General features: G+C 36.8%; 2 protein-coding genes across 2 annotated transcripts; both read left to right on the top strand.

The window, feature by feature from the left end:
* The first annotated feature begins 439 nt into the window (after positions 1-439).
* Positions 440-3,409, top strand: LOC306855823 (uncharacterized protein). The gene is made up of 4 exons (XM_079394717.1): positions 440-794; positions 995-1,156; positions 1,244-1,349; positions 1,441-3,409. The coding sequence occupies exons 1-4, from the start codon at positions 682-684 to the stop codon at positions 3,136-3,138; spliced, it is 2,079 nt and encodes a 692-aa protein (XP_079250843.1). The 5' UTR covers positions 440-681; the 3' UTR covers positions 3,139-3,409.
* Positions 3,410-9,685: 6,276 nt separating this feature from the next.
* On the top strand, positions 9,686-18,899 carry LOC306856057 (pre-mRNA cleavage complex 2 protein Pcf11-like). Its single transcript, XM_079395031.1, has 16 exons — positions 9,686-10,082; positions 12,020-12,145; positions 12,389-12,571; positions 12,683-12,844; positions 13,074-14,017; positions 14,118-14,301; positions 14,395-14,632; positions 14,834-16,191; positions 16,300-16,351; positions 16,490-16,606; positions 16,715-16,829; positions 16,960-17,143; positions 17,279-17,434; positions 17,523-17,615; positions 17,705-17,740; positions 17,919-18,899. The coding sequence occupies exons 1-16, from the start codon at positions 9,915-9,917 to the stop codon at positions 18,129-18,131; spliced, it is 4,329 nt and encodes a 1,442-aa protein (XP_079251157.1). The 5' UTR covers positions 9,686-9,914; the 3' UTR covers positions 18,132-18,899.
* The last annotated feature ends 427 nt before the right edge of the window (positions 18,900-19,326 follow it).

Here is a 19,326-nt window from a genome sequence, read left to right as displayed (position 1 = left end):
TTAACATATTTTATTAAATCATATAAAAAACTTAAACAGTGGTAATAATATTTTTTGTTTTAGTCAATCATATTTTTGAATTAATCTTTAAACTGAACGATTCGTATATTTTTCGTTCACTGAACGTCTCCTGTTTAAATGACTGTGTTGCCGTCTTAAAGATTTACAATAGTGAGGATATTTTTAGTGATTCATAAGATTCGATTCATTTGAACAATTAAAATCCCCACCACTGCCAGTCCTCGTCTCGCTCATCTATCTCGCATCTGCAGTATGAACAATACTCAGAGTAAAGACATATTACATCAACGTGACCACAAAGGACCTACAATACATTTCTTTGACTCATTTAAACATGAAATTATAATACAAGTATAAGGTTTGAAATCGATCGTTTAAAACGCCAGAGTATTGTACGGTAGATGGAGCTGTGCTGCTTGAGAATTGAGGGAGAAACCAACGAGGAAGAGAATCGTGCTTGTTTTGAAACTCACATTTTGTAGCTCACTTTTTTGTTGCTGTTCTTTTTTAATTAGATCATTTTCTTTATTGTTGTATGTCTTTAATAGATTGCAGTTTTAAAATATTTAATATTTGAGTCCTCTTTTTTTTGTATTTCCTAGTAGAGAATAATGGGATTATGGTCATTGTTTGTGAACCTTGCCAGTGTTTTAAGCATTCATGAGCAATAAACGGGCTCTGGTGAGTTGCACAATACTTTCTGTGCAAGACTCGTGTTTTGTGTATCCATGCTGCAAAGGCTGTCTATCCAGATTAATTCAGGAAGGCAAAAGGTACGTGGTAAAATTAAGTTAATTTTTTATTACAAATTACAAATTATTTTTGAATGTACTTTAAATGTATTTGGTGAATGTACCATTATGTGTAATTACTGATGCTATAACAAAATTACTTTTGTGTGTGTGTGTGTGTGTGTGTGTTAAATTAAAAAGAGTCTGATCATCATGAATAACTTCTGAATCATTATCTTTAGGGCTATATGTGGAAGATGTGGATTCGCTTGTGACTTACAAAACGTTGACTACAGATACAGACTGTCATTTAAAGTGTCCAGAAACCAAGATATATTTGGTGTGACAGTATTTGGGGGCTGTTTAAATCCCTTCTTTGGCATTACTGCTGGTGGCCTTCAAAGGTGTGTTTTAAAGCATTTACAAATTTGAAACATCTTGAACAAACATTTGTGTTGATTCATTGCTGATATAAAGTGTGATGTTTCCAGATTTATTGATTTGGAGAAAACTGAAGGCACACATACTGTTCAACAACTGCTTGTCAAAGCTGTGGAAGACTGCTTTATAGGAAGATGTGTCATTTTTGGATTGAAGGTATGGAGCATGTCTTCATTTAATTTGGGGTGGAGCATCAAGATGATCCTATTTTTATCAATTTTGCTAATTTCTTGTTCTTTCCTAACAGGTCCCTCATAATGTTGCCACTTCCTCGCTGTCTGGACAGTTTGTGGCCTGCCAGATCATTTCTGCATGCGAGTCTTTGATGGGATGTACTGTAATTGGTTATTTTAAAAACCTCCTGCAAGCAAATTCTCACTCTGCCAACAGTATCTGTCCATCACAACAGAAAGACTCACAAAGTTCTCAAAGAAATGAACTCAGCAGTTTTGATTATACTCCTCCATCATGTGCAAGGTTGGATTCTCAACCCAGCAATGAAGGATTCACACTCTCAAGCGCATGGCAATCACCTGGGTTATGTTTCCCCCCGGAAGAATTAAGTAACGATGTGTTACAGCAGTCTAGAGACTTTGATCGTAATATTCTTTCACCAAAGAATGAAGAGACAAGAACATGTAAATGCACTTCCCAAAGCAACCCCCGTCAATTGAAGCATGCTAATTGTATACAGGATGAACTGAAGAATGAAACGCAGAACAGTCACAGGAAATCTTTTTCCTCGAGCTGTGACATGTTTGAATCATCGGTGCATTTTAACAGTTCTACTGCATGTGACACTATAAGTCCACTTAGCACCTTGTCCTGTGGAAATAATACTGAAATAACTAAATCTGAATGCCTTGTAAGAGCTAAAACCAGGGAAGAATATGATGCACCTTCACATGAGAAGTCACTTTACAGTTTTGATTTAGAGGACGCACCTTTATCCGAAAGCTTACAAGATTTTGTCAGCGTGGAGCCTCAGATATCAGAGGTAATTGACCCAAAGGAGCGCAGTTCAGGTAAAAGTGATCAAATGATTCAAGTGCAAAATAGATGCTCTCTGACTGAAAATTCAGCAAGCATCTCAAAAACTATACCAATGACTCTTTGTAGCGAAAAAGTGCCCTCACCAATGTGCAATGTGAACATAAGTTGGAAAGAGAACAATGAAAATGACTTTCAAGAAAATCTAGAAACTAAGATGAACAATGCTGAGATCCATAAGACTCCCACTCTTTTGTGCACTACCAATTCTTCAAAAAGGATGATTCCTTTTAGTACTGACATTACATGTGCATTTAATCACTCTACAAACAACAGGTTGTCTTTTTCGGACAAAAAAGAACTCACTTTAAAAAGAAGAAAATTAACTAGGAGCAGACCCTCCATGGCTTTTTGTTCAGTTAACCATGAAAAGGGCAAATATATCAGCCACTGTGCACAAAGTGAGGTCCATTCTGTAAATTGCAAAGTCAGGCAGGAACGTATTGTGTTTGATGACCATGAGGAGAAGTACAATTGCTCTGTAGATTTGTTTGCTTCTGGTCAGAGCAGTATGGACATGAACCTTTCGGATGTGACAGAGATTTCTAAAGTCAATGAACCAAGGAATGTCAACACATCAGAGCCTGGAGGTTCAGGTTCTCTGCTTTTTTCACCATGTTTGCAATCCACCCCAGTTTCTTATTATAACAACTCATGTGGACAGAAGTCCAGACGAAGCCCTAAACGTGTAGACTCACTGTGCTCCGGAAAAATTAAATGTGAATTTAAAAGCAAGATCATAGATCTGAGGTTAAGTGATAAACGACAAAAGGTGGAACAGTTGCCGATTGTTGGGTCTACTGAGAGTTTCTCAGGCAAGTCTGACATGCAGGATGCAAATTGTAATTTGTCTGTAAATGAGTGGTCTAAAGATCTTTTTGAAAATTCATTTTGAATTAAAATTAAGTGAGATGAATTACAATATTTGTTCTGTTTAGTAATTGTAAATAAACAGTTTTGTAAATGTAACCGTTAATAAACTGCTGTTTGAATGATTTATAAATGTTTATTATAATGAATACATTATTATTATTTAGTCATTTAGCAGACGCTTTTATCCAAAGCGACTTACAAATGAGGACAACAGAAGCAATCAATTGTAGTATTAAAACAACTAAAAACAGATCCAAAAGCTATAACTTTATAAATACTACCTATACACATTTAAAAAATAAAGAAATTAAATAAAAATGACAAATGCATACAACAAAATTTCAAAACTTAACATTTAAATGAAAAAACAAAACAAAGCTAAAAACAATTCAAAATCTTAAAGAACAAAATGTATAAGAGTATAATTATGATTCTAACATAACACTATACTACACAAACTATATACGTATATGTGCATGTACAACCACACACACACACATACATATATATATATATATATATATATATATATATATACATACATATAAGTATTGGAGCAGTAAAGACAAAATTGCTCTGTTGACTGTGGAGTCCAGACATTTGCAAATAAGATTAAAAGATGAATACGAGACGCAACTACAGAATGTCACATTTTATTATTGGCCGTTTCAACACATATATGTTTTACCAAATAAAAACCACAGCACTTTTAGAGTTCATCCCACTCATTGATGTGAGCATAAGTATTGGGACAGTTGAACATAAGGCAGATATAAAAGATTAAAAGCTATTATTTAGTTGCAGATCCCTTGCGCACAATCACAGCAGTGAGTCTGTGACCCAAAGACATCACCAGACTCTTGGTCTCATCCTTTGAAATGCTTTTCTCAGCCTTTAATGCAGCCAATTCCAATTGTTGCTTGTTTTGGGTCATTGTCCTGATGCAATATGAAGCACTTCCCAATGAATCTGGTGGCATTTTCTTGAATATGGTTTTGTACCCTTCCAAATTCATTCTGCTACTGTCATCATACATTAAGTCATCAGTAAATTTGAGAGGGCCTGTTCCAGAGACAGCCATGCATGCCCATGCCATGACACCACCTCCACCATGCTTTACAGATGAGGCTGTCTGCTTGGGATCATTGCAGTTCCCTTTTTTTCTCCACATTTTTGCTTTCCCTTCACTTAGATAAAGGTTCATCTTTGTCTCATCGGTCCATAAACACAGTTCCAAAACTCTTCTGGCTCACCTTTGTGCTTTTTTGCAAACTCTAATCTTGCCTTTCTATTTTTGGTGCTGGTCAGAGGTTTGCATCTTGCTGTGTAGCATCTGTAATTGTGTGCCAAAGTCTCCTGAGGACAGTAGATTGTCAGAGCTTCACCCCAGCTTTCTGGAAGTTGTTGGTGATTTTACAGACATGTCTTTTAGGATTAATTTTCACAGCTTTTATGATTTGTCTGTCATCAACTACTGTTGTTTTCTCAGCCGATCAGGTCGTTGTTGGTTGCTGGCGTCGCTGGTGGTTTCCAAACTTTTGATTTCTCCATGCCCTTTGTTTTTGCTAGAGCTCTAACTGACTTCCTCTTTTCTTTTAGCATCCAAATTGCTTGCTTTTCTCTCAAACTCAGCTCCCTCATCTTCATCCTGGTTTGTGTGTGTCATCATCAAATGCAAAATTCAGAATACAGAAGTAATGGATATAACTGATACGACACATTCCCTGCTTTTAATATCTGAAGAATTAATGCAACAGGACACAGCTGATCACTTAGAAAGACCTGTGAGGCAACTGTTCCAGTACTTATGCTCACATCAGACCGAGGGATGAAACTCTAAAAGCGCTGAACTTCTTAGCTGGTAAGACATCTATGTGTTGAATCACCCAATAATAAAATGTGACATTCTGTAGTTTTGTCTCACATTCATCTTTTAATCATATTTGTAAATGTCTTGACTCCACAGCCAACAGAACAATTTTGTCTTTACTGCTCCAATACTTATGGAGGGCACTGTATATATATATATATATATATATATATATATATATATATACATATACATACACATACACTCACCTAAAGGATTATTAGGAACACCATACTAATACTGTGTTTGACCCCCTTTCGCCTTCAGAACTGCCTTAATTCTACGTGGCATTGATTCAACAAGGTGCTGAAAGCATTCTTTAGAAATGTTGGCCCATATTGATAGGATAGCATCTTGCAGTTGATGGAGATTTGTGGGATGCACATCCAGGGCACGAAGCTCCCGTTCCACCACATCCCAAAGATGCTCTATTGGGTTGAGATCTGGTGACTGTGGGGGCCATTTTAGTAAAGTGAACTCATTGTCATGTTCAAGAAACCAATTTGAAATGATTCGAGCTTTGTGACATGGTGCATTATCCTGCTGGAAGTAGCCATCAGAGGATGGGTACATGGTGGTCATAAAGGGATGGACATGGTCAGAAACAATGCTCAGGTAGGCCGTGGCATTTAAACGATGCCCAATTGGCACTAAGGGGCCTAAAGTGTGCCAAGAAAACATCCCCCACACCATTACACCACCACCACCAGCCTGCACAGTGGTAACAAGGCATGATGGATCCATGTTCTCATTCTGTTTACGCCAAATTCTGACTCTACCATCTGAATGTCTCAACAGAAATCGAGACTCATCAGACCAGGCAACATTTTTCCAGTCTTCAACCGTCCAATTTTGGTGAGCTCGTGCAAATTGTAGCCTCTTTTTCCTATTTGTAGTGGAGATGAGTGGTACCCGGTGGGGTCTTCTGCTGTTGTAGCCCATCCGCCTCAAGGTTGTGCGTGTTGTGGCTTCACAAATGCTTTGCTGCATACCTCGGTTGTAACGAGTGGTTATTTCAGTCAAAGTTGCTCTTCTATCAGCTTGAATCAGTTGGCCCATTCTCCTCTGACCTCTAGCATCAACAAGGCATTTTTGCCCACAGGACTGCTGCATACTGGATGTTTTTCCCTTTTCACACCATTCTTTGTAAACCCTAGAAATGGTTGTGCGTGAAAATCCCAGTAACTGAGCAGATTGTGAAATACTCAGACCGGCCCGTCTGGCACCAACAACCATGCCACGCTCAAAATTGCTTAAATCACCTTTCTTTCCCATTCTGACATTCAGTTTGGAGTTCAGGAGATTGTCTTGACCAGGACCACACCCCTAAATGCATTGAAGCAACTGCCATGTGATTGGTTGATTAGATAATTGCATTAATGAGAAATTGAACAGGTGTTCCTAATAATCCTTTATATAGATATATATATATATATATATATATATATATATATATATATATACACACACACACATACATATACATATTTAAAATACACATTTATAAATGTAATATATATATTATTTAATTTCCATTTAGTTTGTTGAAGTATTAAAATAACTCAAATTAAACTCATAAAGAATTGTATATTCGTATGCATTTATATTATACAATCATAATTAAACAGACTCAACATGTTTAATTATAAAAGTTCTGACTTAAAAAAATATAATTAAAAAGGGTGAGAAAAAAAAAGTTTGTCCAATAAAATCGTGTCCATTTTGCTCAGCGTCACGTCCAATACTTCAGCATTCTTGATGTATTCAAAATAGATTATTAAAAAGCTAGACAGGTAGTGATGAGTAAACCCAGAGCCGTTGAGAAACTCCTATAGGCTTCCATAGGAACTTAGGAAGTTAAGCGTGTCATGCAGCAGCCAATAGTTCCAAACAACCGATAGTTTCAGCATTGAAGCCCATTCAATTCAATTTATTTTTTGCCATTTTAACGCATTAGTTTATCTCTCGGAATTCTGACCAGTAGTTGTATTTTATGAAACGCGTTATAGTTAATGTTTATTTTTAGATAATAGGCAGTATATGCTATATTTGCGGTTAGATAACGTGAGAAACACCTTAATAGCGATCATGCTAACGTAGTTGTTTTAAGTCTTTCTGTAATCTTTCTCTCCCTGAAGGAAGTTGAATTAACCCCATTAATTTCAGTATCTTTGGAGCATTTTCACTGGTAAGTTGATGAAATAACTGCTTTTTAAAATATTTTAACGCCTTAGCTTACCTATTCTTGACTAGTAATTAATAGTGGTATTTTCATGTCGTCAGGTTTAATAATGTTTATCATTAGATAATAGCTGGTGAAACTATTAGATTTTTATTATATTATTATAGATATACTAGCTACAATAACTAACCTAGTTATCATAACTGCCTGTGTGTATACGCTTGGAACAGAAGACATGCTTATAAGTTGTTATAATATAGTGATGAACGAAAACACAACTCCTTGTGTTTATTGTTCCATGTTACTAATAACAAATATTTTCATTTAATTTCCCAGAAAAAAACAAAAACGTAATTCACTTTGTGCATAAAGAAATGTGTACACCTGAAACTGTGTTCTGGTAAATAGGGCAATTGTGAGTTGCAGCTCTATTTTGAATAAAGGTAAGTTTTATTATATTTGATTATAACATTACAATTTGTTTATTGTACCATCATTGCTTATGTACTTTTGGATGACATTTAATTTTGCATTGTCTTAGAACTTTTTTAATCTCTGTTTTAGTAGGTGACTGAGAAGTCTAAAGGAGTACTGGCATCAATACCTACCTCAATTGTCTGCTGTTGAACAGTAAAGATTTTCTCATTAATATTTCTTTATTTTATTCATTTTATACAGGCAAATAATACAACATCATTACAAATATAATACAAGCATATACATATTTTACAGTAGAGAGATTATTAATAATACTTCAATACCCATTTAATATTCATTAATACTGTCCTTTTTCTTAAACATAAAGAATAAAGAATAGAATATTTTCTCAAATTAATCAGAAACGCACCGTCTGGGGCAAACGCCACCACAAAAAAAGCAGCACATTTTTCTAATTTTCTGTTAGGCTGTTAAATATGAACAACATATAAAAATTTAATGAAACTAATGTGCAAATTATTTAAACAAGGGGCCAAAGAAAAAAAAACAGGCAGAAGTGACCATTCATACCGGTTAAAGATAAAGCCACATTAGTTGGTAAGACATTTGTTGGAGCAACGGTCAGACCAAGCTCCTCCATGGCAACGATCAAGGTGTTTGATGGTGTTTGAGTCTTCACCCAGTGAATTTCCTATTGTTAAGATAAATGAAAGAAAGCAATGGCTATTGGGAACATATCTGCCTTTCCTTGTTTGTTTTCTGCAGTCTTTCTCTCCTTTTAGGATGTCAAATGAGTTTCTATGAAGACTGCCAAGGAACACAATTTGCCCTCTCCCTGGATATATTATATAATCAAATATTTTGATGAATACAGTTGGTTGCCTTTTTTATTTTGAAGTATTTGCAAAACTTAAATTTACATTTTTTTTTCATTTACATTTAGTCATTTAGCGACTTACAAATAGAAGCAAACACACCAACGAAAGAGCAACAAAATACAAGTGCTGTGACAAGTCTCAGTTAGTCTAGCACAGTTCACATAGCATGATTTTTTAAAAATAAATATAAATAAATAGAATAGAATAGGCAAGTGCTAGTATTAATTGGTCAGATGGTGGCGAAAAAGATGTCTTTAGATGTTTTTTTTGAAAATGGCTAAAACCATAGCATTCATTGATATTCACTTGTGTATGCATATTGTATCTTATATTTTAACATAATATTGTATTAAAATGTGAATAATAGATGACCGTAGATAAAGAAATATATATTAATACAATAACACATTTTACATACTAATTAGATTTCTTATACTCTAAATAAGCATAATTTATTTCATCATGGGTCTATAAAGAAATATATCCACAGGAATAAGTGTAACACAAAAACACACAAAGTCATGCCTCAAGTCTCCAATCTTTATTACATTTACATTTACATTTATTGCAGCTTACACTATTTATACTTTGCATACAATGAAATGTAACCGCCTTATCCTGTGTCTTGCATTGTACTATGTTTTTACTCCTCCTAAACAAGAAAAACCCATTAATATTATTTCCATTAAACTCCACAGACAAAATGCTACTATCATTGTATTAAACGAATTAATCAATGGACGTTTTGTGTTAATATTTGCCGGAAAATGCTGCAAGTATACCCGCTGTTGTTTGACCCGATTAATCCCATTCAAACCTATTGACAGAACTATTGAGAGCTCCATGAACCACGTGACCGCGCGGCGGCGAGATCAAAGGCTCTCGACGGCTCTGGGTAAACCTATTTCCATACGTCTGTTCTTACTGAAAAAATAATGCTCTATATTGTTTTGAACCCGCTGAACCTCTCTTCTATGCAAATTATCCTAGAGTGTTTATCTCATTTTCAAGGTGATGACGACATTGTACTCTCTGTTGTGATTTTTGTTGATTTATTATTTAATTCTGATAGGCTCCTCTTGAAAATAATAGTTCTGTTTTGACCAATGACATTGAGCGCAAAGTCTTCATCGCCCAATCAAACGCGAGTGTTTCAGCGCAGCCAATCGGGAAGCAGTGACGCGCTTACAACTATAAAATATTTCAGATGACGCGCAGTCTCCGCTAAAGTACGACGGACATTTTGCAACGCTTTATCCCAACAGAAAATATCGTTATTCAAACACAAGACGCGAGGAGTTACGGCACGACATTCGACGCACAGAGGAAACCAAGAGGAAATACAGATGTTTAAGAGGACTGTGTTGCAAGTAATGTTTGTATAATAGTTTAAATTGTGTGGCGACAGCCTTCGACTCAACGGCTCAAAGATGTCGGACGAAGGCGCGAGGGAGGACGCCTGCCGCGAGTATCAGTCCTCGCTGGAGGATCTGACTTTCAACAGCAAACCGCACATCAACATGCTCACCATTCTAGCCGAAGAAAACATCCAGTTCACCAAGGATATCGTCGCAATAATTGAAGCACAAATTGCCAAGGTTTTTATGAAAATAGATTTATTTTTGTTTCGTTTCAGTCATCGTCTTTTAGCTCGAGCGTGGCTAGTTAACGTTAGTTAAATGACATGAGGCCTGAAACATGGCGGCAGCGCGACTAGTTCGCTGCCTAACCACTTTGTATAAATCGACGTAAAACATGTTTTGATGCTGTATTGTCGTTAACTAGTATTGAGTTTAATATCATATGCCAGTATTTTTATTAATTCGAATCTACTGTTTTTGTAGCTCGGAAAAGTCACACCACTCCACATTCCCAAATTAGGCCCGTTGCAGCAGCGTGTTTACCTGCTTGTTGGGTCACATCTGCTCAAAGTCGGATTTACTGTTGACGCATTTGGCTTTAAGTTAATCATCCATGTTCTACCTTGTCAATTAGCTTATCGGATCATGATAACAGCCCTGTGGCTTCACATACAGTGTCGCTATTATGTTCATACCACTTCGATTTATCAATTTAAACCAGTGTTACAGTAGAATATACGTTTTATTGCTCAATGTCAGTATATACATATTAATGTAATTTAATGGCATATGGATAAATTATGATTCATAAAACCATAAGAACCCTAGATTGGAAAGATACGGAATTTCCGTATTATGTAATCAGCCGCTGACCCGAGTCATCGTCGTTGTGTAGTTGATTGTGTACTTTGCATAGCAACTTTGTAAAGATGGATTGATTAGAAATGGAAGATGCCGAGACAAACCGTATTAATACCAACAATTAATCAGGAACAAGTTTTTTGCATAGTCGTAGCTGTAGTTATGTCATGTCACCAGCTGGTACACGTGGTTTGCCGCCTATGTACATAGATGGATGGTATTATTGAGAAATTAGTGGAAATTTTTCATATCCTTGTTTATGTTTGCAACCTATCTGAAATCTTGCATTAGTTCGGATAGTCGTGTTGGGCTGCTCCGTTTTTTAATACAAATGTGCGCCTTTCAAATTTCTGTGTACTTGAACCAATAAAGGGTTTGGGGTGTTAGATTAAGTTTCCATTTTTACTGCAATGTTAATAAATGGTATACAACTGTGACAAACTATGTGAAATGTCCTTTTGTCTTTATTTCCCAGTGTATTTTTTTGTGGTATTGTTTGCTATATTGATTTCATTCTAATCTAAGTGCTCTTTAATACAAAGATATTTGCATTGGTGCAGAGTCTGTTGTAATAACATTACAAATCTGAATGTATAAAAGTTACTTTAAAAAAAAATTACAGGATTTTACAAAAACTGTGCTTCTCTCTGCACTGGGGCATGTTGGTTACAACTTGTCAATCTTTTTATGGACTTGCGTAAAATGAAAGACCAAGAAGTGTTTCATTTTTTTCCCCCTCAATATGAAGATCAAATCTAAACCTTAATTTAAATGGATCCCTGAGTTGAATTCCTGGTCAAGTACAAAAAAATACAAGCGAAAAAGCTTTAATCCTTTATTTTTTTCCACTTTAAAGGACTTGGGCTTCTTGCTAAAAAAAGAAAAGAAAAAAAGATGCTGATAACTGACACTGAATTGTCCTGACAACCTAACAAAACTATTTTCTTGATGGAGTGAGCCTTGAGTGAAGAGTGAACATTGAAGAATTTTTAAAATACCCCCCCCCCCCCCCCCCCCCCCCCTCTCTCTTTTTTCATATTTTTTTAAACCTGGGACGTGGATATTTTTTGTTCCTGCATCTGAGAAACTTTTCCCTGATTTTTGATGGATCTGGTTTTTGAGGAACTCTTTCCGTTTTCTTGTTTAACAGCAAACAACGGACTTCCCCATAAGTGCTTGATTTTTGTTTTCTGTGCCAGTATTTTTAATCCAACTTCAACCATTTAATAACCTCAACAATCAAACTCTAATTTATGTAGTTGTGCATTTCTCCCATGTTGTTCTCTAAACTTGTCAGTTTTCTATCACTTTAGGCACCTCCTGGTGAGAAGCTCCCAGTTTTGTACTTAGTGGATTCCATAGTGAAGAATGTTGGAGGGGAATACCTTGAAGTGTTTGCTAAGAACCTAGTCAATTCCTTTATTTGTGTATTTGAGAAGGTACATAATTCTTTGAAATTGTGTCCATGGTGTTACTTCTGATTAAACGTCATGTGCTCTTTGTCCTCATTTAAAATACTGCATTGTGCTAATTCATTCCTTTACCTTGATAGTTTATTTCATACCTTAAAAGTAATAACTTTAAATTTTTTGTCATCTATGTAGTTTTGTCAGTGCTCTTTGAGAATAAACGGAGGAGTCAGATATTCTTTCCCCCCATTTTTTTTTTTTGCTTTACTTCAGGTGGATGAGGCTACTAGAAAAAGTCTCTTCAAATTGCGTTCCACATGGGATGAAATTTTCCCCTTGAAGAAACTATATGCACTAGATGTTCGTGTGAACTCAGTAGATCCTGCCTGGCCTATAAAACCATTGCCACCAAATGTGAATGCCAGCATACATGTCAACCCAAAATTTTTAAAACCGGTAAGCATTTAAGGAGTTATAACTATAATTTTTTTTATTATTATTTCCTATAGGTGGGAAGAAATGTACAGCTATGGTTTATCTGAAATGTGTGCTTTTTTCTTTGCGTAGACTGAAGAAAAATCTCCGAAGCCTCCTGCACCACAACCTCCAGCTCCGAGCTTGACACAAGAACAATTGATAAGGCAACAGTTGCTTGCAAAGCAAAAGCAGTTGTTAGAACTTCAACAAAAGAAGATAGAGCTTGAACTTGAACAAACGAAAGCTCAGTTGGTGAGTTTAATAGTCATGTGCTTTATAACGAGACAAACTAGAAAGTGCTGCATGTTAATATTTGCCGATTTTAGAAGTATAAAACTAGTTTTCTGTGACGTGCCAAGCACAAGTGAAATGTAACAGCAGTGCATAGGAGCTGTAGTTGGTCTAATGTAGTTTGACCGACACTCTTCATACTGCTTGATATATGCCTAAAACAGAATTGCTCCCTTTTTTAATTCTCAAGGCTTCCAGTCCTACTATTTCTTCAAACCACCATGTCGGTGTTCCTGCACGTTTCAATATCTCACCACAAGTCACTCATACAGTTCCTGCACCACAGACCAAACCTTGGCTTCCAGCACCATCGGAAAAAATGGCAACCAGAGATCCTAGATTAAACAGACTTGGTGCAACTGTAAATGCGAAGGAACAAGTAATGAATAAGAAGGAGAGTCGGGTCACACCAAGCTTTCTGATTACATCAGAAAAAAGAGGACGAGTCTCAGCTGAAAGACTGAGTAAGTTGAAGATTCCGAAAAAGGATAACTCTGCAGTTGAGGACAAGCTTAAATCTAAGTCGGTGTCACCATCTGGGAAAGGTATCTTTGTCAGACCCAGAGGAATGGAGTCTGAGCATTCAAAAACTGCTGAAGTGAATAAAAAGGACCCAAGGCTACATAAGCAGATGCATGACAGGACAGATTCAAAAGATAGTGTCAAAAACTTGGATAATCAGAAGTCCAGCAGCATCAGGGCCAAGCTTATAAATGGCTCTCTAAACAAGCATGAAAGACTTGAGACATTTCTGAAACAGGAAATTAAAGTGAACAAAGCAAATGTTAGAAAAAGGTCTCGGTCAAGATCACGTTCCCCACCACTGCATTCTCCCAAAAGAAAAGAGAGGCGATCATCTCCAAAGAGAAAAACCAGGAGTATCACTCCACCCCCCAACTCTGGAAGGGATAAGATAAGTAAACATTCACATAATGATGATGCTTTTCCACAGTTGAGTCTTAGAGATGAACGAAGTGCCAAGAAAAGTGCCCTAGAACCAAGACGATCAAAAAGGCCACTTGATGATAGAGCTGCTGATCAGAAAGATGGACTACAGCTGAGAATTTCTCCTGCAGAGCATAAAGACACAAAAGATTGCAAGAGATGGAGGAGTGGATGGGAAGAGAATAAACAGTAAGTGGCTTCATCTTTTAAAATGTCAATACTTAAACATAATTTGTCTTTCTATTATAGATCATGTAACCTCATTCAGATTAATAAACTGCCTTTACAGTCCCAAACAGTCAGATTCCGATCTCTCACATGGACGACTAGGCAACCAGAGACACAAGACTTGGAACACTAATCAAAGACCGTCCACACCTCGTACACCTAAACCGCATCGCTTGAGTGTTGATAGCAACATACAAATACCAGAAGCACTTAATTCTGCAAGTAAACGGGACCTTTTAAGAAAGGTGTGTCAGTATTTTTTTGGTAGTTTTATAATCAATTTTTCCTAATACATAATTAATTTTCAATATTGCTAAATTGGGCATTTTTCATTTTAGGCTAGCAAAAGACATGCAGATGGCGAAATATCCAGTGACGAATTCCTCAATGTAGCCCATCAAATAAACCAACTTTTTCAGTATCAAGAGGAAAGACAGCGGTCTGACTCTTGGGATGAATCGTGTGATGAGGGAGTATATCAGTCAAAAAAGAAACAAAAAGGTGCCATTTCTGATGCAGCGCTTTCTTATCTTGAGCATAAATCTAAGTTGAGAAGAACACAGCTTCAGCGTCCAGGTGAGATTTGTCCTGTTTGTAAATAATGTATATGAGTTTTAGCATATTTTACATATTACCTAAAGTTTTAGATTTGTTTTTTTAATTTGATTTATTTTTACAATTTCACCATGGCACGTAATATTTAAACCCGCCCTAGGTTGTTGATGTTGTTGGTGTTTTATAGATAGTCTAAACTTGAATTACTGTCCATCTCAACAGTGCAAAAAGAGGGCCAGTCACCTTTGGATGAAATGTTCTTTCAGCCTCAACATGAAATGAACGAACAATACAGTGAAAGCTCAGGAGTGCATAAAATGTCTGGTGATGCCATAAAGCCTGACCGCGAAGATCCTAGAAGAACCAACAGGCCTCCATCATGTACAGGTTCCACATTCAGAAATTCTCCAAGTCCAGTCAACTTAGACGGGACTTGTGGAAAATCCACAGGACCGCCATTTGATCGGTCATCATCTCCAGTTGAATTGGATCAACAACCAGGAGACATCAGCCCACGTTTTGAAAGTCCCAACAGTGTGCACTCTGGTACAGGTCCAGATGATGGTCCTATAAATGTAGAGAGTCTTCCAATGAAAGACAATTTCTTGGAACAGGGAAGAAGCGGACGAAACCATGATGAATCTCCTGGGAATACACCAACGCACTCATCAGAAGGATCTATGGCACAGGTGAACCCGACACGGCATGATGGACCAAATGTTTCTCAACGATTTGATAGATATAAGAGTTCTCAAGCTCCCTTTGATGGGCCACCTAGCCACATGAGAGAGCCAAGACTAGATAGTCCTCCAAGACCTTATGCTCCTCCTCCTCGGTATGAAGGCAGTACAGGGGGATTTGATGGGTCTGGTGCACCCGTAAGGTATCCTGGACATCGCTTTGATGCCCCTCACCGGTTTGAAAGATTTCCCAAAGCCCATGAAAGACCTGTGAGATTTAACAACCCACCAGTATCACACAGGCCAATGAGGTACACAGAGCCTCACAACATAGTGAGATTTGACCCTCAAACCCCAATTCATTATGACCAACCAATGCACCAAAACAGATTTGTTAATCCACCGAGGTTCAATAATCCTCACATGCAACATGGTCCACAAGGATACGAGGAACCACGGTTCCCTGCTAGAATTGTGACTTATGATGAACAGCAGGGTGCAGTTCGATTTGATAGTCCATCAGGTGGGATGCACTTTGATAACCCAGTACAGCCTGAACCCTTAAGATTTGATGCACCGCCTGTCATGCCAAGATTTGACCCACAAGTTCCTCCAAGATACTGTGGTCCAAACATTCCAAACCAGCTGAGACCACAGGAGCCAACAATGTACAATCAAACTCAAAGTCAGGCTACTGTGATAAACCCTGCTGTACCACCACCTAATTTCAACATGACACCCATGAACACGTATAGTGGCCCAGCCCAACAGTTTCCCATGCAGCAAAATGTTTCTCAAGCATCTAACTTCAATGTGACCGGTCCTTCGACATCGGATTTCCAGGGTTCATTTATACCTGCTCCATTCCTTGGTCCAGGTGTTGGAAATGTTCCTCAGCCTGTAAGTATTCCTTATTCAAGGAGTCACTCACTTTTAAAAAAATTAAAGCGTTTTCCTTTTGTTAAACTTAGAAAATTAAAGTTTAGTTTTTGTCTTGTGAATTATAAGATGATTGGAGCTCAACCCTTCATGTCACCAAACCAAATATCTTTCCAGCCTGGTAAGAATGTCTTTTATTTTATTTGTTTGCATATTCTGGAACAGAATTATACACTACTGTTAACATACCAGCCTACATTTGTTTGGATTGTGACATCTACTTTAGACCTGTATTATAATAAGTTAATTATTGATTCAGGTTCCCAGTTTCAGCAGCCTGAGCCCGAGCCATTGAGGCAAATAGATGTGAACGATCTGTTATCAAAACTTCTATCCACGGGAATAATAAAACCTGCACAAACAGACTCAACGACTGGTATGCACACTATCATATTTCATTTCTTACCGTTGGACAATTAAATTGCATCAATTGCAGACTTCTATTTCAAATGAGCCTAATTAAAGATTTTTTAATTTATTTCAGACTCTACTTCAGCAAGTCAGACTTTATCTGTGCCTGAAGAGGAAGAGGAGGAGGAACAAGAGGAAGATGAAAGTGTCCCAGATATGACTGGCTTTGTTTTGGAGGATATGAAACTGTATGTACATATAGTATCTACATACTCTCTGGAAAGTTAGACGCAAGTGAATCTGACAAATACTTTTATTATTGTGTGACAGTGAAAATGACTTGATGACACCATATGTTTTGTGAAATGTGTAATTTAGGAGACACGACAGCATCATCACCAAACTGTATACAGGAATACAGTGCTATTCCTGCGGCATGCGTTTTACTGCATCTCAGACGGATGTGTATGCGGATCATTTGGACTGGCACTACAGGCACAATCGTTCAGAGAAGGACATCAGTAAGAAAGTTACACACCGTCGGTGGTACTACAGTCTAACAGTAAGCTGGAAACAATCCCATTTCATTTCTTTTATTATATAAATGTGTATATTGTCAGAAAATTGTCACTGTGAATGTAAATGACCTCTTAAAAATGGAAAAAAACCTAACATGAAGTGCTTTTTTTTTTTTAAGGATTGGATTGAATTTGAGGAAATCGCTGATCTTGAGGAGAGGGCAAAGAGTCAGTTCTTTGAAAAAGTTCATGAAGAGGTTGTACAGAAAACTCAGGAAGCAGCCAAAGAGAGAGAGTTCCAGAGCGTAAAGGCTGCAGCAGATGTTGTTCACGAGGTTAGACGATGTACACAGACTGTGTGATAATTCGTAGTATTAGAAAAATTGTGCAAAATTAAAGATTTCTTTATTTCTCTCTACTCAGCTGTGTGAGATTTGCCAGGAGCAGTTTGAGATGTACTGGGAGGAGGAAGAGGAAGAATGGCACCTGAAGAATGCCATCAGAGTCGATGAAAAAGTAAGAAATCCACTAATTAAAAGATAAGATCAAATGTTGTGGCTTTGGTGTTTAATAAAACACTTAAATTGCTTTCCCTTCTCTTTTAGACATATCATCCCTCATGTTACGAAGACTATAAAAATGTAAGTGTTGATTTGGATAATAGCATCGTTATCATGCATCACATCTACATATTGAAGTCACATGGCTGAAACATGCTGTATTATTATTCTGCTTTTGTGTGAAGACTTTTATGTGAAGAAAAAACTTTCCATCTTAATTTTCCTTTAGTCAATTAAAACACTTCCCCTTTTTCCGTAGACATCATCCTTTGTGGACTGCACACCCTCACCCAATAAAATGCTCACAGAAAACCCTTTAACAGCTTTCATAAAACAAGAGCAGGGTGATGAGGTGTCATGCTCCTGTATTAAAGAAGAGCCCTCCGAGGACGATACGGATGCACCAACGGTAAAAGAGGAGGTTCAGGTTAAGTTAGAAGGAGAATCACAAACCAGTGCAATTATTTTCTAACTATGCTGCTCCTTAGCCACCTCTTTTTGTGGTTACTTTAGCTGGTCTTTTGTGTTTTTGTAAAGGATATTTTTATATTGCTGGGGTCAGGACCTCAGTCACTTTAAATACATTTTTGTATTTGTATTTGCCTGCACTTTTCAGGTATTTTTTGCCATGTGAATGCCCAATGAAATGTACTGTGAAAGATGTACGTTTGGGGTAAATGTATATGTATAATTTAATTTATAAATAAAGATATTTTTGGTATTCTTTGTGTAGTATTGATAAAGAATTTGAATTTGGTTTTGGCTCTCAATGAGACATTTGTTCTGACTTTTGGACAATGGTGAATGGTGGTTGAATGCTAACTTATGAATGAATTATTGTTTTGCCTCTAAAAACAAGGGAAAACCCTTTTCAGTTATTGATAATTCCCTAAATCCAGGATTGGGGCTGATTGTAAATTATTAATAGTTGATGGAACATAATTTACTCTGAGAATTTCTCTTGACCTCAATATGTAAATAGTTATTTCAGTTTACTACTGTATTTGATTCGGAGTAATGTGTTGTTGAAAATTTTAAGGGAAAAAAAAAAAAAAGGTGGGTTTTTTTTCTCTCTTTTTGCAGAAGTTCAAAGAGCAATTTTGGTTTATTCAGAATATTCAATAAAAAAATTGAGGAAGAAATAGTGTCTCGTGTGTAAAGTGATTATTGTGTGCTTTTTGACTGATTTAAAGTTGTCAGTTTTATGCATAATCCTAAATAAAGTTTCAGTGCTAATGGAACCTTCTCTGTTCATTTATTTGGTTATGATTATTATAACCCATGTCTGTTTAAATGTCTCACTTGTACCATAAAATTAGTTACAACCACATTTTTAGTTTGTATATTAATATTTGTAAAACATAGAATTAAGCATAGTTTCCATAGTCTAAAGCCGTTAAACTATAATGTCTTAATTTCCTTTTTTTAGAAGACAATAAAACCTCAGTCAACCAACATGGCAACACTGCTTCAACAATATCCTACAGTGATATGGATAGAGCTCTAAAAGCCAGCACCAGTGTGATAAGATTAGGCTGGTGGTCATAGACCCTCAAAATGAACATGGTTGATCCATATGTATGTATTAGGTGTGTCATGGCTAAAACATGATGATTACAGCAATAATTCAGGATTTCTGTTTGTGTTACCTTGTAACCCATGGATTT

This window comes from Barbus barbus, assembly GCF_936440315.1.
Source record: "Barbus barbus genome assembly, chromosome: 36".
Taxonomy (NCBI): domain Eukaryota; kingdom Metazoa; phylum Chordata; class Actinopteri; order Cypriniformes; family Cyprinidae; genus Barbus; species Barbus barbus.
The sequence above is the reverse complement of the archived record's forward strand: the minus strand, read 5'-3'. Positions and strand labels throughout refer to the sequence as shown.

Bases quoted from the DNA above. Each gene is read 5' to 3' on its own strand.
- LOC306856057 (XM_079395031.1), top strand. From the start codon at position 9,915: ATGTCGGACGAAGGCGCGAGGGAGGACGCCTGCCGCGAGTATCAGTCC. The intron at 16,192-16,299 runs GTAAGTATTCCT...GTGAATTATAAG, and splicing joins TTGGAAATGTTCCTCAGCCT to ATGATTGGAGCTCAACCCTT. The intron at 17,435-17,522 runs GTTAGACGATGT...CTCTCTACTCAG, and splicing joins CAGCAGATGTTGTTCACGAG to CTGTGTGAGATTTGCCAGGA.
- LOC306855823 (XM_079394717.1), top strand. From the start codon at position 682: ATGAGCAATAAACGGGCTCTGGTGAGTTGCACAATACTTTCTGTGCAA. The intron at 795-994 runs GTACGTGGTAAA...CATTATCTTTAG, and splicing joins TTAATTCAGGAAGGCAAAAG to GGCTATATGTGGAAGATGTG. The intron at 1,157-1,243 runs GTGTGTTTTAAA...TGATGTTTCCAG, and splicing joins ACTGCTGGTGGCCTTCAAAG to ATTTATTGATTTGGAGAAAA.